The 19,471-nt window shown below is 46.0% G+C and overlaps 1 protein-coding gene across 6 annotated transcripts in view; it reads right to left on the bottom strand.

The window, feature by feature from the left end:
• The window catches only part of fgfr2 (fibroblast growth factor receptor 2), a 32,761-nt gene extending 20,985 nt beyond the window's left edge, over nt 1-11,776 (bottom strand). For 4 of the 6 annotated variants that reach the window (XM_028423888.1, XM_028423890.1, XM_028423887.1 and 1 more), the window contains exons 1-4: nt 11,149-11,776; nt 9,008-9,266; nt 3,027-3,284; nt 2,647-2,721 (exon numbers count right to left, since the gene is read on the bottom strand). In XM_028423888.1, coding sequence (XP_028279689.1) covers nt 2,647-2,721; nt 3,027-3,284; nt 9,008-9,191 — 517 coding nt within the window. In that variant the 5' untranslated portion in view covers nt 9,192-9,266; nt 11,149-11,776. The remainder of the gene's footprint in view (nt 1-2,646; nt 2,722-3,026; nt 3,285-9,007; nt 9,267-11,148) is intronic. The other 2 variants (XM_028423891.1, XM_028423893.1) reach the window with 2 other exon arrangements.
• Nucleotides 11,777-19,471: the final 7,695 nt, after the last annotated feature.

Here is a 19,471-nt window from a genome sequence, read left to right as displayed (position 1 = left end):
TTTTCTCTGGCATTCACCACCGGACAAGTCGCACATACTTGGAGTGTACAGTCAGTAAACAGTGCTCTTCCTTCCTGAATGGATGCATATGTTAACTGCTCAAACTATAATTAGTCATTCCGCTTTTCTTCTTCCTCCCCACTCTCACTATCTGTACTCCTCTTCCTCATTCTTCACCTCTCTGTCCTCTCCGGTCATGCTCTTTGTCATCACTGCATCCGTTCAGACACAGACAGATTAGGTGGAGACTAGCCCATCGCGAGGCTGTCTCTCCAACCCGACCTCTGACCTCAGACTGCCAGGCGGGGTTGGAGGATGAGGTTGGAACATGAAAGGTGAGCGCTGCTGCTTCCCATGCTCTCTGTCCGGAAGGGGCAGCACTTCAAACGAGATGACCCTCGGACCTCTCTCTCTCCAGATGAAGCCAAACTCTCACTGGCCAAACTGCTGAGGCCTCCAGGAACCCCCACCGCCCCCAAAGCCCCGTGCATCCGGATCCCCACTCACGGCTGTTTGTCCTAAGCTGGCCTGGGGTGAACTGAGGTTATCTAACTCCAGGGCTATGAGTCAAGATTTGTTTTCTCTCTCTAAGTTCCTCCAGAGAGCTACACAAACCCATCCATGTTTAAAACCAGTAACTCACTGTTGATATGACTTCTTGTTAAACAGTGACATCCATCTGTTTACAGGACATATATTCCAACTGTGGTTCTTGATGGAACCTTTAACCTAAAACTCCGCTGAGAAGATGAACGCAATCTTATCTTTTTATCCTCTTTATGATACAAATACTGCCATGTCCTGATTGGTTTAAAATGATTTCCTTACTTTTCTGACTGAACTGTTTTTAGTCAAAAAATGTGCAAATTTAAGTATTTTGCAATATTAATAGCAAACAAGAAGCTGCATTGCAATTTCATTGATCTAATTAGCAAAAAACTTATCTCTTTGCATGAATATGCATAGATGCTTTAAAAACAATCGATGAAAAAAATGGCATCTGCAGTTCCAATCAACATCCAAATGCGATGATGTAAAAAACGAAATGTGTTGACAAAAACAATTATTTCAATGCTGAAGTGTATCAATACTTCTCACACCCATACAGCAGCGCTAACTAGAGCAGAGACACAACAACAGTGAGTAATGATGTACATAATAACCCGTAAAACTGTCAACAGAGCAGAGAATTTACAACAGACCTCAGCAAAGCTCCACGTGGCTTTTTAACTTTATCATGACATCAGTACACCCCCACCCCCACCCTCCCTCCCAGATCCCTGTAGAGGTTCTTCCATGTCTCCTCCAATAACACCACCCACTGCTGACAATAGACAAATGCTCTGGACCTGTTTTCTGATGTTTGTTCACTCTGTCTGATGTTGTTCAATCTTCTGCACAAAGTTAAATCAAAATGCTCTGTTTTGCAGTGGCCTGATGCCCAACCCAGTCCGAACAGTCCAGGAAAAAAAGCCAGTAACATAAAGCTACACCCCACACTCTCACTCAATTCCCTCCCACGCCCACATGCACCCTCCTCCTCCTCCTCCTCCTCGGCCTGAGTCCAAGACTCCACGCCATGCTCAGAGAAGTGTTGGTACTGATCCAACTCCACCACCACCACCACTGCTACCCCTGCCTCTCTTTCCTCTCCTCTTCTTACCCCCTTTTCTTTTAATAATAATCTTGGTTTAGAATTTTCAAAAACACACACAGCGAGAAAATGCAACTGTACCGCCAGAACAGCTTTCTCTTTGTTTTCAAACAGCTTATTACCACCAGAAAGGCTGGATCTTTTCCCTCTCCCCCATTTTTCCCCTCTTTCTGGGCTCCTCTCTCTCTCTCTCTCTCTCTCTCTCTCTCTCCCATATTTAATGGATTTCAGGCAATTACAGTCAGCCCAAAAGTGGAGGAGGAGGAGAACTCATGGTGAGACGCAATGCATGTGGAGAATTTTAACAAGATGTGGAAGCCCTGGTCCATCTTTACATCGGACTTTCTTTTCATTTTTTTTGTGAGCGTGTACGTGAAAGCTGCATAAACACATTACTAGACCAGATACTCGCCAGTGCTTTCAAACTTAGGCAAAAAAAACTTTCTCTTTCTCACACACACACACACACACAGGCCCATCAGGTGGGTAACTGGATCCAGATGGGCGTCTTTAATAATAGATGAGACCAGCTGACTGACTGGCTGGCTGGATGGCTTCATGAGGCCTAACTACCTGGGAGACACAAGCTAGAGGAATGTTAGGAATCCCTGTATAGCCTGGAAGACACACACACACATACTATAAACCTCAGAGTATAGGCCTAGAGCATGTAGGCAGCAGACACATGGATGAGGGCAGGTTTGTCTCCACCCAGTTCTTTAAGACTACAGAGACCATCCACTTTCTAATAAACGCTGACAGCAAGCCAGCTTTAGGTACAGTAGCTACTATTTTGTATAGCCTGGGGACTTTTTAAGCTTTGGATATGGAAGAAATCCTACATCTGCACACATACCACATTTTCCCTGTTGCACTACAATGCATTTTTGAAACATATAACAGAGAAAGTGTCTGTGGAGTAAAGAGGACAGGGTCAGCTCAGCACACACCTCTAACTCACTCACACCCCCTTTCATTCCTCCCATACTCACTTAACTGCTCTCCATCCGCCCCAGCATCCTCCGACCGCTCTGTATCGTCCTCATCATCCCCCGACGAGATGGCATCTGCACAGAGTAACCACGGTTACTGCCACCCTTCCGCAACCCTTACACACACACACACTCACACTCACAGCAATGCACTTTTTTTTGCATTTTGCATTCTCACAAACTTGAATGCACAAATGTGAGATAGAGATGGGCGTTTGTTTTCAATATAAATCTTTGCACACACACACACACTAACACACTAGACCCTGTTCAACACATTTCAGGCTGTATCTGCTCCATGGCCACCTCCTGCACTCAAGTCCAACCCCTGAGCCTTCGACCTTCCTGACCTGTGCTGACCTGCTGCATCCCTGACTCACCTGTGACATTGACTATGAAGCAGACCGTGTCTTTGCCCACGCTGGTGCAGGCGTACAGGCCCGAATCCTTGGGCGTGGCATCACGGATCTGCAGCACCTCCTGCTCTATCAGCGTGCGGTTGTTGGTGCCCAGAGAGCTGCCATCTTTGGTCCAGGTGATGGTCCCCGTCGCTGGCAGAGGGCAGCTCAGCTTCAGCACCTCCCCCGGGTGCACTGAGCACACCGTGGGCTTAGAAATTTGGTATTTGTTCGATGCCTCTGCAGAGCAAATGGAGGGAGGGAGGGAGGGAGGAGGAGGAGTGAGGGGGGGAGGTTGGAGGGGAGAAAGGATGAATTGAAGTAGAAAGAGGGTGCACAAGGAGGAGGAAAGAGGTGGGAGAGGAAAGAAACAAGCCATAGTGTAAGAAACAAATCACCACATAACCCCCAATGGATGCACTTAAATCAACTTAAATGCAGGAGGAGCAATACAGAAAAGAGGAGGCCCATTTTTTAAACTGTCACCAAACATGTTGTTGACACAAACTCCCGGTCAGTCATTTGAAACGGAGCCCTTGGAAACCCTGCTCCGTTATCAAGTGTGCAGTGTGATTGGCGTTTTATAGCTTCAGTGCATGCAGTTACGGCCAGAGCAGCGTGTGTAAAGAAAAACAAAAATAACAACCGATGCTTGCACATCGATGCATTGGACATCGCTGTGTGAAGTCACCCACCCTTCACTTCCAGTGTAGATGCCAAGCAATGTGTGTGTGTGCGTGTGTGTGGGTGAGAAGTAGGAGCAGTGCAGAAAGATCTCTGCAGCCTTTAAAAAAAAAGGTAACACAACTCCAGCACGTCTGCCCATCAGAAAGAAAAGCAGCCAGAAAGGTCCAGGACGGAAGCGGTTGTCAGGCAGAGGAAGTGAGGAGGGGTGGGGTGGGGATAGGAGTTGGGGTGGAGGGGTGGGGGTTCTCTTTTTTCTGGCATTTCTTTGGTTTCGGACTCTGCATCTAAGCTACAAAACCTCGAGCTGGCTGTATCCTGACTCTTCTGTTTTCCATCTCTCCTCTCTATCCTCTTTCATAACATGGCCATGGAGGATCTACAGCCCCTGCACTGCACCCACCCGCCAAAGACTGAAAGCAAGACGCTCAGCACTCAACTCCAAAGAGCATAAAACCTTCATTTTCTGGGAAGCCTGCCTGTGAGCACATGTGTGTACACCGTGTACAACTGCACAGACACAACGAGGTGGATGTCCAATATATAAAAGAGAATTTGGAACCTCTATAGCTGAGACTGCACTTCTACATCAGGGTGGATTTTATCCATCTCCATGCAAGCTCCAGACTGTGACTGAATGCTAAGCAACAGCGAGGGGGGAAAAAATCTGAAATACAAGCTGGGATCTGCCATTATATACTGATGCCACTTCCAGCCTCTCCTTGCAGACATCAACACACATATTTCATGCACAGATGTATACATTCGCACAAGTCATACACAAATACACAACAGTCTGCAAGCATTCTTAGAAAAAAAAAACAAAGAGGAAGAAAGTCAAATATCTTCTCTTTAATGCAGAAGACAAAAGTTCAAAAAACTGTGTGCGTGTCTGTTGTGTTCTCCAGAGGGAAAGGAGTAAAAATGAGAGGGATTAAAGAGACTTAAGGGAGAGTAGCAACAATGAAGAAGCATACGAACGAGCCAGTGATGATGGTATATGGAGAGTGGTTGGCTGAAGTTCGATACGTGTAATTATACAGGCAGCGGCACTCCCCGCCTTTCCTGTACCTCAATGCACCTTTTCAACAACATCCCACCCCCATTATATCCTGCTGTGCTCCCTATAAATGTAAAATATACCTGCACGCACACACACACACACACACACACACACCGCCTCGACAGGAAGGGAAAGTCATAAGCTAGCAGCTGAGGCATGAGTGCAGCCCTCTAAACATTCCCCCAGGGCAAGTAGACACACATAGGTACAGTTCCTGCATTGTCTATTTTTTTTTTCTCTCTTATTCAAACCGGAAAAAATTAACCCCTCCCTCACCACCACCCAGGAATGAGTGTGTGGTCTGATAAGAGGTGGAGTTCTTGTGTTGATTGATGGGAGCCGTGGTTTTCCACACCGGAGGCTTTTACTTTGACATAATAACAGTTCTTTTCATTTATTCTTTCATTGAGATGATTTGGAGGTGCTACATCTAACCAGGACACAAAGCTGTGTAGATATCTGCTGGGAGGACTGCTCTTCAAGCAGGATGACGTAACAACAAAAACACCTGGAAAACACACACACACACACAAGCTGCTCTGGGTGAAGAGGAGAAAACAAATATAAAAGTGAGGAGAGGAACTCCTCCAAATGGTGCATCTGATTAAAGAAAGCATGCAGGTGTTAGTTCTGTCTTCATCCTCCGCTGTGTCCATCTGTCCCCCTCCATCAACTCCCCTTCCCCCCTCTGCTTAATCATTTCTCTTCTCTTTCACCTCCCCTTCCACTTTGCCCTCTCCTTCCTCTCTTCATCCGCTCTCACCCATGACCCCTCTGACCTACTCCTGACCCTTCCCAAACCTGCTGACACCTCCAGCATACCTGATTGTTCATGGAACCAGTGTTAAGTTAGAAAGCACACACACACACAAACACACACCAGGAGAAATCCACGGTTTGCTCTGCATGAAGAGAGTTTACAAGAGTCCGGGGACGCGTCGTGTGTTACAGAGTTGAAACATTTCACTGCAGATTTTTCATCCTTCCAAAGTTTCATCCTCTCTGAAAAACAAGAGGCGGCAGACTCTCAATCTCACACACACTCTATTCTCAAACAGCTCTTCCCCCCTCCTCCGTCATCTCTCTCTTCTCCTAAAGAGCATCTCTCCCTCTCTCTCATCTCTGACAGCTATTACAAGTGTCCATCAGGGTGTGATTGAGTCAGTCTGTCCTCTCCACACTATCTCTGCAGCCTCATTCGCACCATCGCGGCTGGCAATAATTAGTCTTGCAACCCGAGTGTCTGCGGTAAAATGCAGCAAGCAATTCTCACCAGTGTACCCTTGATGTCTGTCTGTGTGTCTGCCTGACAAGCTGAACAAGGCACGGACGAAGTTAGCCCAGGAGTTGATGCCACACTTCTGCAGAGAGATACATTCGCCTCTCCTCCGTGGACACAAAGGAATAGGTGGACTAAATGTAGTGACTGCACTCTTACCATGCATGCAGACCAGCAGAGACCCACACTGCCAAATCACATTATCTCTGCTGCCCTCATCTCCTCTTTCCTCTGTAAACTCCTCACGTAGTCAAATCCCTTTTTTGTGTCTCCTTCTTTTCTCACGTCTTTTCACATTCAAATCCCTCCTTAGCTTTTTTTTCTATATGACAAAGGAGCAGCTCCCCGAACTGGCTCCTGCTGGCGTCCATGGCAACAGCTCCTCGGGTTCATTCACCCTTTCACCCCTCATCAAGGCATTCCCTGAACCCCATCTGACCCCTTTAACCCACTGGATAACCCTTTATCTCCAAGATGCAATGTTCTTAGGGTGAAGCTCTGGTGAGCCTTAGAAGAAGAAGAAATACGTGTTTTCCATATGTGATTTACTTTCTTTATAAACACAGCTTGCAGCAATGGGAACATTCATTTTATCTGTTGTTCCTCCATCAACCTGCAGCATCCTGTCTGCACTGGATCGTCCACTGAGACCCCAAAGGCACAAGCTGGCACAGGTAATAGCTCTTCCCAGTCCCTTATCAGACAACTGTGAGATGGAGCGGTGGAGGTAGTTTCTGGATGCAAAGCCAAGGCAAACAACACACTAGAAGCTCCAAGATTAACACCAGCTAACGGCAGGCTAATAAAAGTCATTGTGTGAAAGCACCCCCCCACCAACCCCCCTCAGTCTGCCCCAAGCATTTGTTTAGAGTTCAGTTCCATTGCCATCGCCACACACTTCATGTCATTAACCAGCCAGCTGACACTTTTATACTTTTACAACTGTACTCCTACTGTGTAGATAGCCCAGCATTAAACTCCTTGACATTCCCACTTCACGGCAGCACACGCTGACACACAGCTGTATGACAGAAATATGCAGAGATATACCTACAGTGCCTAAAACTGTCCAATTCTTGTTTTTCTGTCTGAGCATGAACGCCTCCTCCTTGATGCATAATAGAGCCTGTATTTATTTAACCACTGGACTATTTTGAAGCGCTGCCTCCGTGCTGATCAGAGCATTTTTTTTTGGCAGAGACTACAAGAAGTGCAGCCAAACCATGAGCTGACTTTTGTCAGCTGTGTTCCAATTCAGGCACGTTAATTCCACATTTCATGCAAAAAAAAAAAAAAAAGAGGCCTGGACAGAAAATATCTGTGTTAAAGACACACCTCCTGTATCAAGTGCTGTGTTTTATTCACTGTGCAAACGGAGAGCCAGGGCAAGGTAAACACTCCCATAGATACTAAAGTGGCTACACCGACAACAATAGGCCTGTTGTGGAGGCCTTAACCAGCGCGCTCGCTCTACTTCTTCTGTTACAGCAGCCACAGGTAAACAAACTAGCGGGGCCACCAGAGGTGCAGGCGTGGGCTCTGCAGAGACAACATTGATATGCAATCTGATGGATCTACATCAATTACAGCTCCCACAGACACAGGCAGCGGAGTGAGACCGGGGCTTCTGGGGGGGGTCTAAACATCTCCTCAGGGGGTGTTATTAGGACTCAGAGGGCAGGACCAGCCAAACTGTCTCCCTCACATCTGTGTCCTACAGGTGACACCAGCCTACAACAGGACAACAACAAACCTGGAGCTTATGGAATCACACAGCTGCAACAAAAAAAAGAAATCTGTTTTCCATATACAGCCAAGAAACCGATTGAGAATCAGATAGGCCAGGTTCTTTTGTGCCCCGGCTATCCCTCATCATGTGACCCCGCAGGTCTAGCCACTTAATCTCCAGTCACATGACTTCATTGCTGCCCAGCACTCTGTAATCTCTCCATCTAAAGGAGAAGTCAAATATGCAACAAATCCTCTTAGAACCTTCCTGGAGGATTGTGTAACTCTGGAAGACTTTTTCTGTCCACTCGGCGGCCATGTAGCGTGTGGCGTCCCAGCCATGAGGGATTCGGAGCCAAACAGTCTGAGACAGATCAACTAAAACAACAGGAGAGGAGAGCTCAGGCAGCCTCTCATCAAGGTATGTAAGAACCATACCTGACCTCCAGGGCAAAGGGCAGGAGAAGGTACAGAGTGTGTTAAGACAGAGAGAGATGGGGGAGGTGACTTAAAAGGTGATGCTCTGTTGTCGGCCTAACTTACAATTAGCATGCTGATTAAAGCCCAGCAACAAAGCACTTTGGAATGTGAGTTACTGTCCATCACAACAACTAATCAACTCTAACCAGACTACAGGACTAGAGACACACAAAAAACTGTTTGCAAAAGTTTTCGTTAAAAAAAAGTTTTATCAGACAAACTTTACAAGAACAACCAGAACAGAATCAGTCGTACCTCAAATAAAACTAACAAGGGCCAGAGCTTTGAAGCTCCCAACCCCCCCTCCTCGCTCTCTGTACTTCTTTTCAGGAAAGAAGGGCAAGAAAGAGATGCCAGCATAAACACAGTCCCACCCTCTCCCTTGTCCTCCCACACAGGGTCACAAACCTGGCTTTAACACTCAACTAGCCCCTCAATCACCACCGACAGGAGAGTTACAACAAAGACGTGTGAATCACACACTTTGTAGTAGGAACAGCAAATCGGAAAATTCCTCATTTTGTAGATCATTCGTGTGTTTTTTATCCACTGAAGTGTAAGGTAAATAAAACAAGTGTGAAGAAAAGATGCAACCTTTACTCTAAATGGAGGAAATACATATGGCAGACCTATACCTGCTCTCCAAAAACAAAGCAGGAACATGTTTTCTCAGGCTCTTCTTTTCTGTTTCTTTGCCTTTTTTTCTCACACCCCCCCTTTGCTGCTTACCTTCAGGTCCCGGAGTGGCCTCCTCCTCCTCCTTGGTGGCGGTGAGAGGCGGCCGGGCCACGCTGACAGTCAGAAGGGACAGCAGGACGGCGGCCAGCAGCCAGGCCCACAAGGCCATCCCGTTAGTGGGGCACAGCGCTCTCCATAACCCCCTTCTCCACCTCCCCCTGGACACTGATCCCATCTGAGGGGGTCCACCCAACCATCAACTGCTGCCGGGTCGGCCTGTCACTCACTGGAATTCACCCAATCACCTGGGCTAAGGAAGATAAAGAGAAAAGAGGACAAGAAGGTGGAGGCAGAGTGATGATTAAAAAGAAGAGAAGAGAAAAAAAGTGAAACGTTAGTTTAAATCACTCAAAAGTCAAAGCACAATTTTTCCATTTTGCCTTACTATTTTTTTTGACAAAGTGTGAAAGAAAAATGGAGCAAGAGAAATCAACAGTGTTTCAAAATGCTGTCAAACAAGCCATGCCACAGACATACCGAAGCTGTGAGGCACCAGCACTCAACACACAACCGCCCTGCATCTCCCTACACTTTGCATCTATAATTATATGATTGGCATATGTCTTACAAAGCCCCAGTTAGGAGCTATCTGAGCTCTGTTTGTGCTCACAGGGAGTTTAGAGCCTCATACCAGCTCAAATTTCACTCAAATCTGATCATCACCTGCTCCTCTTCCACCACGTCGCTTATACAGCTTCACTTTATAAATAAAACCTTTTCTTAACTGTTGTTATGACATGTTTTGATGTCTCCTTGGCGCGGGACAGCGGGACCGTGCGCAACGGACGCACCGAACCTGTTGCCTGCGCTGCTGCCATTCTGTTAAATTGGCTTTTTTTTTATCATTACGTACCCGTGACTCGATTATGAGACCTGCACGGCTTTAATTGAAATGCAATATTGCAATACTGGGACACACACACACACACACGCATCAGTCTGTTGAGCCAGACATCTGCGGTTGAAGCGCGGTGGAGTGTCTCTGGAGGTTTGGTGAAGTCACGCTTCTCTGCGCTCCTTCTGCTCCAGCTGGACGTATCGATTGGTTTTTACCCGTAAAGACACATGTAATTTGACTTTTAGAGGGTGAACCTGAAAACGTGCGCATGCTGATTTAGCTTTCATTCTGCCCTCGGGGGGCTGCGCAGGACACACGGACGGTGGTCGCGCTCATGATGTCGGTGTGAATCCATGAATTTATCCCGACATCTTAACTTTGTTAGAGAAATGGAGCAGTGTGTTTTTTTTAAAATGAAGGCAGCTAATTGTGCACAGTGACAGCTCAGACACATGAATTATTAATGAAAGATAAACCAGCAATCAACCACTGGGCTTACAACTGTCTGCTGCAGGACGAACGGAGACCATTACTTTGACTTCATCACGTCTAGAGCACAATTAAAAAAATGGCAACGATAAAATAAACAGTGAGAAAATACACTGAAAATGAAAAAATATAAAATAAATGCGCTTTTAATGACAAAACTTTTGTTGCTGACGACATGACATCTACACACACACAGGAGGAACTTTGCTCCATACATGACCACAGCCTTCATTTAAACTCGGGCTTTGACTGAAATTTCTTGGCACTGATTGAATTCCTATTGAAATTCAAATCAGTTGGCTTTTCTACAATGGGGGTTCATTTGGAGCTGCTCAGTGATTTAGGGCTCCGGCACCAAGCAGTGAAAAAACAACTGCGGTCACGGGGTAATTGGCACCATAAATGCAACGTAGAAAATTAAGCAAAGTAATAAATAACCAGGACACTTGTTAATGGGCACTAAAGTGATGATGCAAGGTGCTGTGAGGTTCCTCGCCTTCTAAAATAAACAAGGATCTCACTTCATTTGGAAAAGTACAGAAAAATTACGCACAATTCGGATGGATGTAAATTTCAGAGAAATCTAGAGACTTTTACGCACGGACGTGATGGTTGAAAAACTCTTTGAATTCAACTTTAATTACCGTAAAATAATTTTACAACCTTTTCATGCAGCTGATAAAACGCGCAAATCGTTTCTCCTACCACACATGACAGCAGAAAACTTGACAGATGAGATTCTGACGAAGCTTTAGACGTTTTTTTCCCTCACAGCTGAGATTTATCGTAAACAGAGAATACTTACCAGGGAGGACTAAAATCGTGGAGATCTCTGTTTTTGGCATGTACAGATAAGGGAGGAGAGAGCATGAGCTGTATCCAGAGGGAGGAATGTCTCCAATACCACAATGCAGCAAAAAAAAGGCTTTGAGAGGCGCTGCCTGTTTTCAGTTTACTACTCCACAATCAGCCGGCATCAGCGCAGATCGGAGGATATATTCCAACCCCGGCTGGCAGCGTAGTCCAATGCCATGCAAAGAAATCCGAGTTTACGCGCGTTATCCTTCAAAAAACAGCTCGGAAAACCATATCGCTGTCTCTCCCCCGAAACTTTCCTCCCCCGTCACCAAGTTTCTTCTAGAGCGCAGGACATGTCCAGTGTTCCCGAGCAGCGCACTTGTCAACTAAACAGAAAGTTTGCAGCGACTACAGACGCGGGACGACGTTAGAAAAGGTACAAGAGGGATAGTTGTCCGATGCAAAGTGTCATAAAATCCATCAACGTGCGTCCCCCTGGAGAAAAGAGCGTCTTTCGCGTCTCCGTCTCTTTCTTCTTCCGCCGACAGTCTTCGCACTGTTTCTCAGACGCTTTGTCAGGTTTACTAGGTTTTTTCTCCTCCTTACGTCTCCACACACACCGCCCTCCTCCTTCACTCCAGTGGGTGTCATTCCCCCCCTCACCCAAGCACCCCCCCAGTGTAATTCGAGCTGCTTCCTGGCCGCAGTGCCTTTGGGCCCTGCCTTCCCCCGCCCATCAAACTGCAGAGCTGCCTGCCTGCTCTGCCCTGCGCGCAACTTGCTCAAAGTCAGTCCAATGCGAGCACTCCGGAGCTGTCAGACCGCAGAAACAACGCCGCACAGTGGCCAAGGCTTGAGGAGACGCACATATCCTGCAGTCAGCTGAACACACACACAGGGCATCAGGCAGTTTGGCCTGTGCGTGCTGCAGGGAGAGAGCGCAGTAGTCACATCACCTTGACCAATAATGAATGCTTCAATACTGCATGCTGCTGATGCATCAATCCATTTACAATGTAATACTCCTCACTCACAATACTCCCTTTAGGACTTTGTTTATTCACAGCTGCAGCCTTTAAATGAGCTGAAATCTGATTACAAACATTTTAAATTGCTCAGATTATCAGAAGACAGAGCAGCCCCTGTCCTCTATCTAGTTTTTACGAAGACCGTTCACACAGAAAGAGTTACAGAGACTTCAGTGTCAAACCTCCATGATGCCGTTCACATGTCAGTTAGTCTAATAACTTCATGTCAGAACACTGTTCCTTCCACTCAGGGAGCTGTTTATTCATTTCACCCTCAATAGTTGACAGAAGAGCAGAGCCTGTGGTTGTAGAATGATAACACGAGTTAAAGAGTTAATGTGATGTAATGGTGTTATTTTGAATAACCTAACATTTCCTATAAATGAACAGATCCGCCTGCATGAAAGCCGCAGAGAGACTGAAGGCTGGCCCCCTGCGGCTCGTCCCCCCCACTGCTTCAAGCTGTCTCCTGCATTGGTTCAGCCGTTCAAGTGCTCTGAAAGAGACACAGGGGAGGGTGGAAGACTCTAATCTCCACAGACGTTTTTTATTTTTGTCTCGCTTTCACTACTGAAGCCCTCTTTCTTTTTTCTTTTTTTTAAACAAGGGAGGGAAAATGCATGCATTCAATTTGAAAAGAGGCACTAACAAGGCTTTTTTTTTCCTCTGCGGTCTGTGAATGGAGAGTTCCACGTCTGTTTTTCTGTCCTCTCCCATCTCTGCCTCCACCAGTAAAGCCATCAGATAACAGTGGAGCTGACAGGTTGGCCAGAAATAAAGAGGGTGCGAGAGGTGAGGAGGGAAAGTTTGACTCATTTTTCAAGGGTGGCACAAAATACCCCCCCACTGTTTCTCCCTCTCTGTGTGTCTCTTTCCTCCCGCTGCATAAGTCTATTTACAATCACCAAATTTATTTTCCACTGCTCGGGCATCCCACATTTGAAAGAAACCTCATCAAGCACAGTCTCATGGGCCTCTGACGGAGGTCTGGATGGACTCAATGCCCTCTCACTGTGGTATCTGTCAACCTGTCATTGTCCCTCTTCATCTCCGATCTTTTCTTCCTTCATCCCTCCTGTGCCAGCAGCCACAGAGTTTAGATGAAGAGTGAGAGGGAAAGAAAGTGACCGGCTGGTATAAAGCTCACAATCAACATCTTAGATGAGCATATTGATTCTGTGTGGTTGGTGAGAGAAGTCACGAGGGGGGGGAGGGGATTGGAGGGTTTGTCCAGGAATGGGTTAATAAGAGAAGCAGCTCTTACTGCTGTAAGCTCAGCCACTCATGGGTCATTAAGTGAACCTCCTGCTGATATGCAAATAACAGATACTGTTCAAAAACTAATCAACAACCAGCTAACTACGCATTGATTAATGTGCTACTTCTACTACATAGTAGATGAATGTAGCTCCACTAAATTCTTATTTTTCTTTTAATAAATGATCCTCGTCTCCAAAAATCCAATATCAGAAAATTAAAAACTGATTTTTCTCTCCCATCAATCCTCTGACCTCCCCTGAAACTTATCTGCAGTACATATAAAATCATAGATTTGATGCAGGTCAATCTTCGTCCAGCAACAAACAGGAAAAATCTTCAGGAATGAATAATCAGATTTATGTAAAAGACGTCTCTGTGTGCTTTAAATAACTTTTTAGTTTTTGTGGAAACGGCTGTAACTTATCATTCAAAGATGAGACATTTACTGTGGCTTGACAGACACTGGGAGAGGATCAGTCCTGTAAAGCCTAATCGTGATCACGTTTATTAGAGCTGCTGGACTGCAGTCTGTCATCAGATTTTCATAACTACCCTACATATTTATTTCAGCACCTTACAACATGATATAGAGAAATACAACAACCCTCCTTGAGCAGCTTGTGGGCACAGCGGGGAGGTAAACATCCAGCTCATGTGGGGATGACGTGTGTCTCGATCAGCTGGAGTAGAAAGACAAAAGAGGAGCACAGGAAAACAACAAACAAACAAACAAACCACAAACGCTGGACAGATTGGTGAGACCAGAAACCACCGGTGCAGCTCAGGAGCCAGATCACTAACATCTGTGCAAACCATCCTTCCCCCTCGCACTGCGCTCATCACACCATCAGAAATCCCAACAGTGCTACGACACTAGTGATAACACTGATTGTGGTGTATGCCTCTATTGGAGTCAATCAGCCACACACACACAGCGCCTTGTTTCATACAGACAATCCTCTCCCTTTACAGTAAACACTGGGGCCAAACCCCTCCCTCCGCCCCTCTGAATGCAACAGAGAGCATAAAACTGACTTGTTCTCGTTCTGAGGATCATTCTTTCTTCTTCCTTGAGGGTGCTGCAGTTAATCATGAATGGCAGCGATATGTTATTGTAACTTCACCAGGCCGAATGTTGGAGAGAGTCCTCGTTTTTCTCTCGATGTATCACTGACACTGCATAATTAAAACATCAAACATCAAACGTGGCTGAGTCATATCCTGTGCAAAATATGAAACAAATGTGTATGTATGTATGTGTGTGTGTGTGTGTGTTGGGGGATGGGGGAATTGAAGTAGTAGAAGCATGCCTTGGGGTCTAATATGAACCATGTATAGCTTCTCTGCAGACACGTGAGTAATGGGACAGAAAGTGTGAAAGGAAAGTTTTTGATTAGACAGAGGGACAGAAAGCATTATCAGGAATGCAAGAAAGAAATGCTCCCATTCTCCTCATGTGGGCATTTTTATCCTCCTGTGAGACCAGCTTTTAGTGCCGAACTCTCCCACTCTGCGTGACATGAGCCACCTCACACTCTCACGGTCCTTTGTGCTTTTACCTCAGGAGGCATCACCCCATAAGTCAGCGGGTCCTCCTCCTCGCTGTCACTGATACACTGTAATAACCTCGTCTGGACAGCCAGGCCTCCGCTGTCTTCTCCTCCCCCTCAGCAGGTAACAGAGAGCAGGGATAGAGGGAGTGGATGGAGGGGGAGTGGAGGGTCAATCATCCAGATTCCTCACATGTTTCCACCTCAGTACTCCAGAGTGTTTGAAATAGCTGGGATGCCTACAGATTGAGCTCGCTTTGGAACTCAGCTGAAAGGGGAGCATAAGGAGAAGGTGGTGGTGTGGTGGTGGTGGGGGCGGGGGATTGATGTTTCCAACTTGAAACTGGAGGTTTGGTAGTTTTGAGCTGCAATAAGAAACAGCAGCACGTGAAGCAGAAACACGGTCCGCCATGCACTGCTGCAGCCTCGCTCCTGATCAAAATGTCTGCTTTCCCTCCCACCTGACTGGCACTATCATCCCCAATAAAAATAACACAGGCCTTTTTCCAGGGAGAAACACAGAGAAACACTGAGTGGAACTGACAACTTTATACCTCTGTATAAAATGAAGAATGAGCGGAACGTTTTCCAGGCAGTGATTTCTCCCTCTCTCACTCTCTGTCTTTGTTTCTCACTTTCTTTCTCCATTTTATCCATGATTCAGTAGTCACACATGAACACTGCACGCACACACACACATTACACAGCTCATTTGGTTGAGAGAACAGGTCACTTCAGTCTGCCTGGGTATGACTCACACTGAGTGGGCCTGTGCTGACACTGTTTAAATGTGTGTGTTTTTTTTTTACCTTTAGCAGCTTATTGTTGCTCCTCAGAAAACATGCAAAGGCAGATCTGCATGAGGTCACAGAGATTTGATGCTTGGTCTTACTACGAGTAGTAAACAGCCTGCAGAAACCATTTAAAATCCCTCCCTCATGCCTCTACTTGCAAATGTGCAGGAGAGCCTATAGGTGTTTTTTTTTCCACTGCAGGAACTAACAGCCTGCACCTGGACGAACACGCATAAAGTTGATGTTAAAAGGTTCGATACAGCTGCTAGCCTTCAGTTACACTCTGACAACAAAGAGCATATTATAAAAAAAAACCTGCAAATCAGGAAGCAAGAAAAAGAACGGCCGAGCAAAGGAAGAAGAAATGTGAAAAGTTTAACCAAGAAAGTGAGAAGCTCTTGGCTTATTATGCAAATTATTGATAGATGAAGGTATTGTAGTCTGTAAACAGGCAGATCTCTGATACATTAACAGGCAGCATAACCTGCAGTCTTTATAAGCTGACCATCCATCTCTGTGTTGAAGAATAAATGTAATAATTTTACAATAGGAACCCGTATTTAAACTGTAACTTCTATGTTATATATCAGGTGCTGCTTCTCCATTGCTGCAGTGAGTTAGACATTAGCGCTGACTGCAGAGATCCCTGCGGCTCCTCTGCCCAGCGCAGCAGGAAGTCAGGTTAAACATTACAGCGTGTCCAGAGCCGAACTCTTCCTCCTCAGCTTTGAGTGACAACTCCCAGGATGCGTGCTTTGTAGTGTCTGTAATCTACTGCCTTTACCAGCAGATCCGCTGCTATGAAGGGAACTGATGCTATCTTTGAGGGCGTCCTTAAGGACTCTCTTTACAGCAAGGGGGTTTCTGAAAGACTTTCACTGCATTTTCAGAGCAGGTGTTTCCTATTGTGAGTCTTTACGCCATTCAAAAGATGAGTACAGTGTGTCTGGCTGAGTTTTAGAAAAAGTAAGCACTGAAGAGGACTGAAGAGACTAGCTGTAAGTAGGGTCTCTTTGGCCGGCCTACCTCCAGAGAGAGTCATGCATTCCCAGCATAGACATAGCTTTCATTGTGTTTATAGATCGAGGGAGGCCCAGGGAATAAATCACAAGGTCAATGAATGGGCTGTCTGACCTTTGACCCCCGTGATGAGAAAAGACTCTGCACTATGTCCTGATGTCATCAGCCAGTCATTACCGCCAAGGCTCTCAACACCTCGAGCATCCCGCCCTAACGCACTCTGCTGAGCTGCTATTGGTCCACAGCTTTGGCTGGGGCGCCTAAATCACTCTGCAGGTCGGCAGTTATAGACTTGACCTTGGCTTGTTGCTCTTTTCCAGCTCCCACATTTAACCGTGTTTATTGTTTCTCTGTGTCCCTTCTCACCGCTCTGACCAGTGGCAGGGGCACAACCAAGTGTAAGTTATGGGAGCAGTAAACAATATTACTCCAACGTGTTTTATTAAGCCTCTGAAAATATGTCCACTAGTGGATCTAATCTGTGCAGCTAATACAGCCAATTTAAAAGTAACAGTTTAAGAGCAGATGTTTAGACATGTGTCAGCGGTGAAGCATGTTTGCCCTTGTGTGGATGACAGAGTTTGTTAGAAAAGGGAGACTGAGCCATTGAGGCAAAGCATATGTTTTCTTAAGGGACGCTGAGGTGAGCTGAGGTTAACTATTTTGACCGTGAACGCCAATCTGAGACCTAATTTGAGCTGAGCGGTCTCCTGAGGAGTAACCTCCTCACCAGGGCCCTGACCTTTAACTCCCTCAAGCTGCTTCTGCTCTACATCCAGAAAGATAGATAGAGGAAAAGAGGGTGAGTGACGGAGATGTATGTCTTATTAAACTACTCCACAATACTGACACATGCCCACACATCGCAGTCTCAAAAAGGAGCTCAGTACTGCTTCTGCGTGCTTTGCTGCCGATTATCTCCCGGACTGTTTACATGGCTTCCTGTGCTCAGAAACAGAGGAACAACTGTGAGCGGGCTAGACTGGCTCAGGGCTTCAGGTTGCAGCATGCCCACCTCCGGAGCACGGACTGACAGATTTATATTGTTGTCTACCACATCGTTCTCCACTTGCAAGTCCTAATCACACTGTTGAGCGCTGGCATCCCCCTGAAAAACCCATCTCTCAGCATCTACAGGTTTCTTGTTCTTCCGCCCTCTTTGCCCACAGCGATGGTAGAAACCCTGAGCTGTGCAAAGCAGGGCAGGATTAAAAACTCCTACTGGGCCAATAAAATAACCAAATACTCATGAAGGCACCTGGATAGACTCCTCAGCAGGAGCGAATGCATCTGAAAACAAAAGAGCTTTTGACAAATTCATTTATATAAAAGATTATGCCTACGCCGAGCCTGGACGGCTGCCAGGAAAAGTCTTTTCTTCCTTCATGTAAACAGACGTGTGTGCCTGAACATGTGGCAGCTAATGTACACTTCGTTCATTCTCATTCCTTTCAAAGCACTTAGCAGTTCGGGTGCCCCTGTATAAGAGCATATTCCATCAATCATGATCAGATCGTTCTGGAAAAATGAACCAAGGCCAAGATGGAGAGCTGGTCCAACAGAGCCGCATTTCAGTAAAGAGTGGTGGAACTTTGGAGAGAGCAGAGAGCAGCAAAGGAATGATCATTTTCACTTATTATTATTATTATTTATGTTATTTGTTTTATTTTCAATCCAGTTTGAGTTATATCTCACACTTGTGCAGCTCTTATTTTGGAACAATCCTTTTTTAGCCATAATAAATGCTGTGCCATGGTTCTCACTGTGTAATAATTGATTAGGTCTGTTGGCTTTAGTGATCATTTCCAGAAAATAAGAGCCACAAGTGCATATTTTTTTATCCAAAATGATAGAATCTCATTATATTTCATGAATAAATAACCTGTACAAAATGTATATGCGCTTGTAAAAAGATGATACAACTTGTTGTGAAGCGCTGACATCATTAATCATCCTGTGGAATCAGTGTTTGCTGTAATTAAATGTACAACCACGGCCGCGCAGCAGTGTGGGAAAACCTCAGCGTGTAATTACTGTAACAGTGAAAGTCAGGGAGACACACCTTGTAAACTGATCCCTGAGAACCCTGATGCTCACGCAGAGAGGCTCCTCCCCTGGTCTCCTCCCCCCGGCTGCACAGTTAACTTTAACTCTGGTAAAGTGGCAGGATGATACAGCCTCCCTCCAGCCTGGCCTCACTCTTCCTCGCAAGTGCTGCCCAGCACGAGCTGTCACTCCTTTAGCATGTCACCATAATTCTCAGTGACAACAAACAACTGTCCCTGCTACACATTACCCAGGATCTCTCACTGAAAAGAGGAGGGGGGGGGGGGGGTAGGGAGGGAGGCTATTGTCATGTATATAACCCCATTATGTGTCATATTTATCTCAAAAGCCATTTTAATATTCCCTTTCACATGCTGACGTCCTGCTGTGACAGGAAAACCCAACAATTAATGTTTTTGCTGTATGGCTGTTGTTATTCTGAATGAGCACAATGAGGCTGACAATCAATATGGTGTTGTCAGAGGGGTTGATAGGTTGAGGAATAGTAGGCTGGTAACCTCTGACCCCAGGGCAGAAGAAGAAAAAGACAGAGGTGGAGTAAGGAGTGGGGGGGGGGGCAGGTTAGGTTTCACACTCTTTCTCAAATGCAGCACTCGGATTGAGTTTTTTTG

This window comes from Parambassis ranga, chromosome 15 (assembly GCF_900634625.1).
Source record: "Parambassis ranga chromosome 15, fParRan2.1, whole genome shotgun sequence".
Taxonomy (NCBI): domain Eukaryota; kingdom Metazoa; phylum Chordata; class Actinopteri; family Ambassidae; genus Parambassis; species Parambassis ranga.
This window is presented reverse-complemented; position numbering and strand designations above follow the sequence as displayed.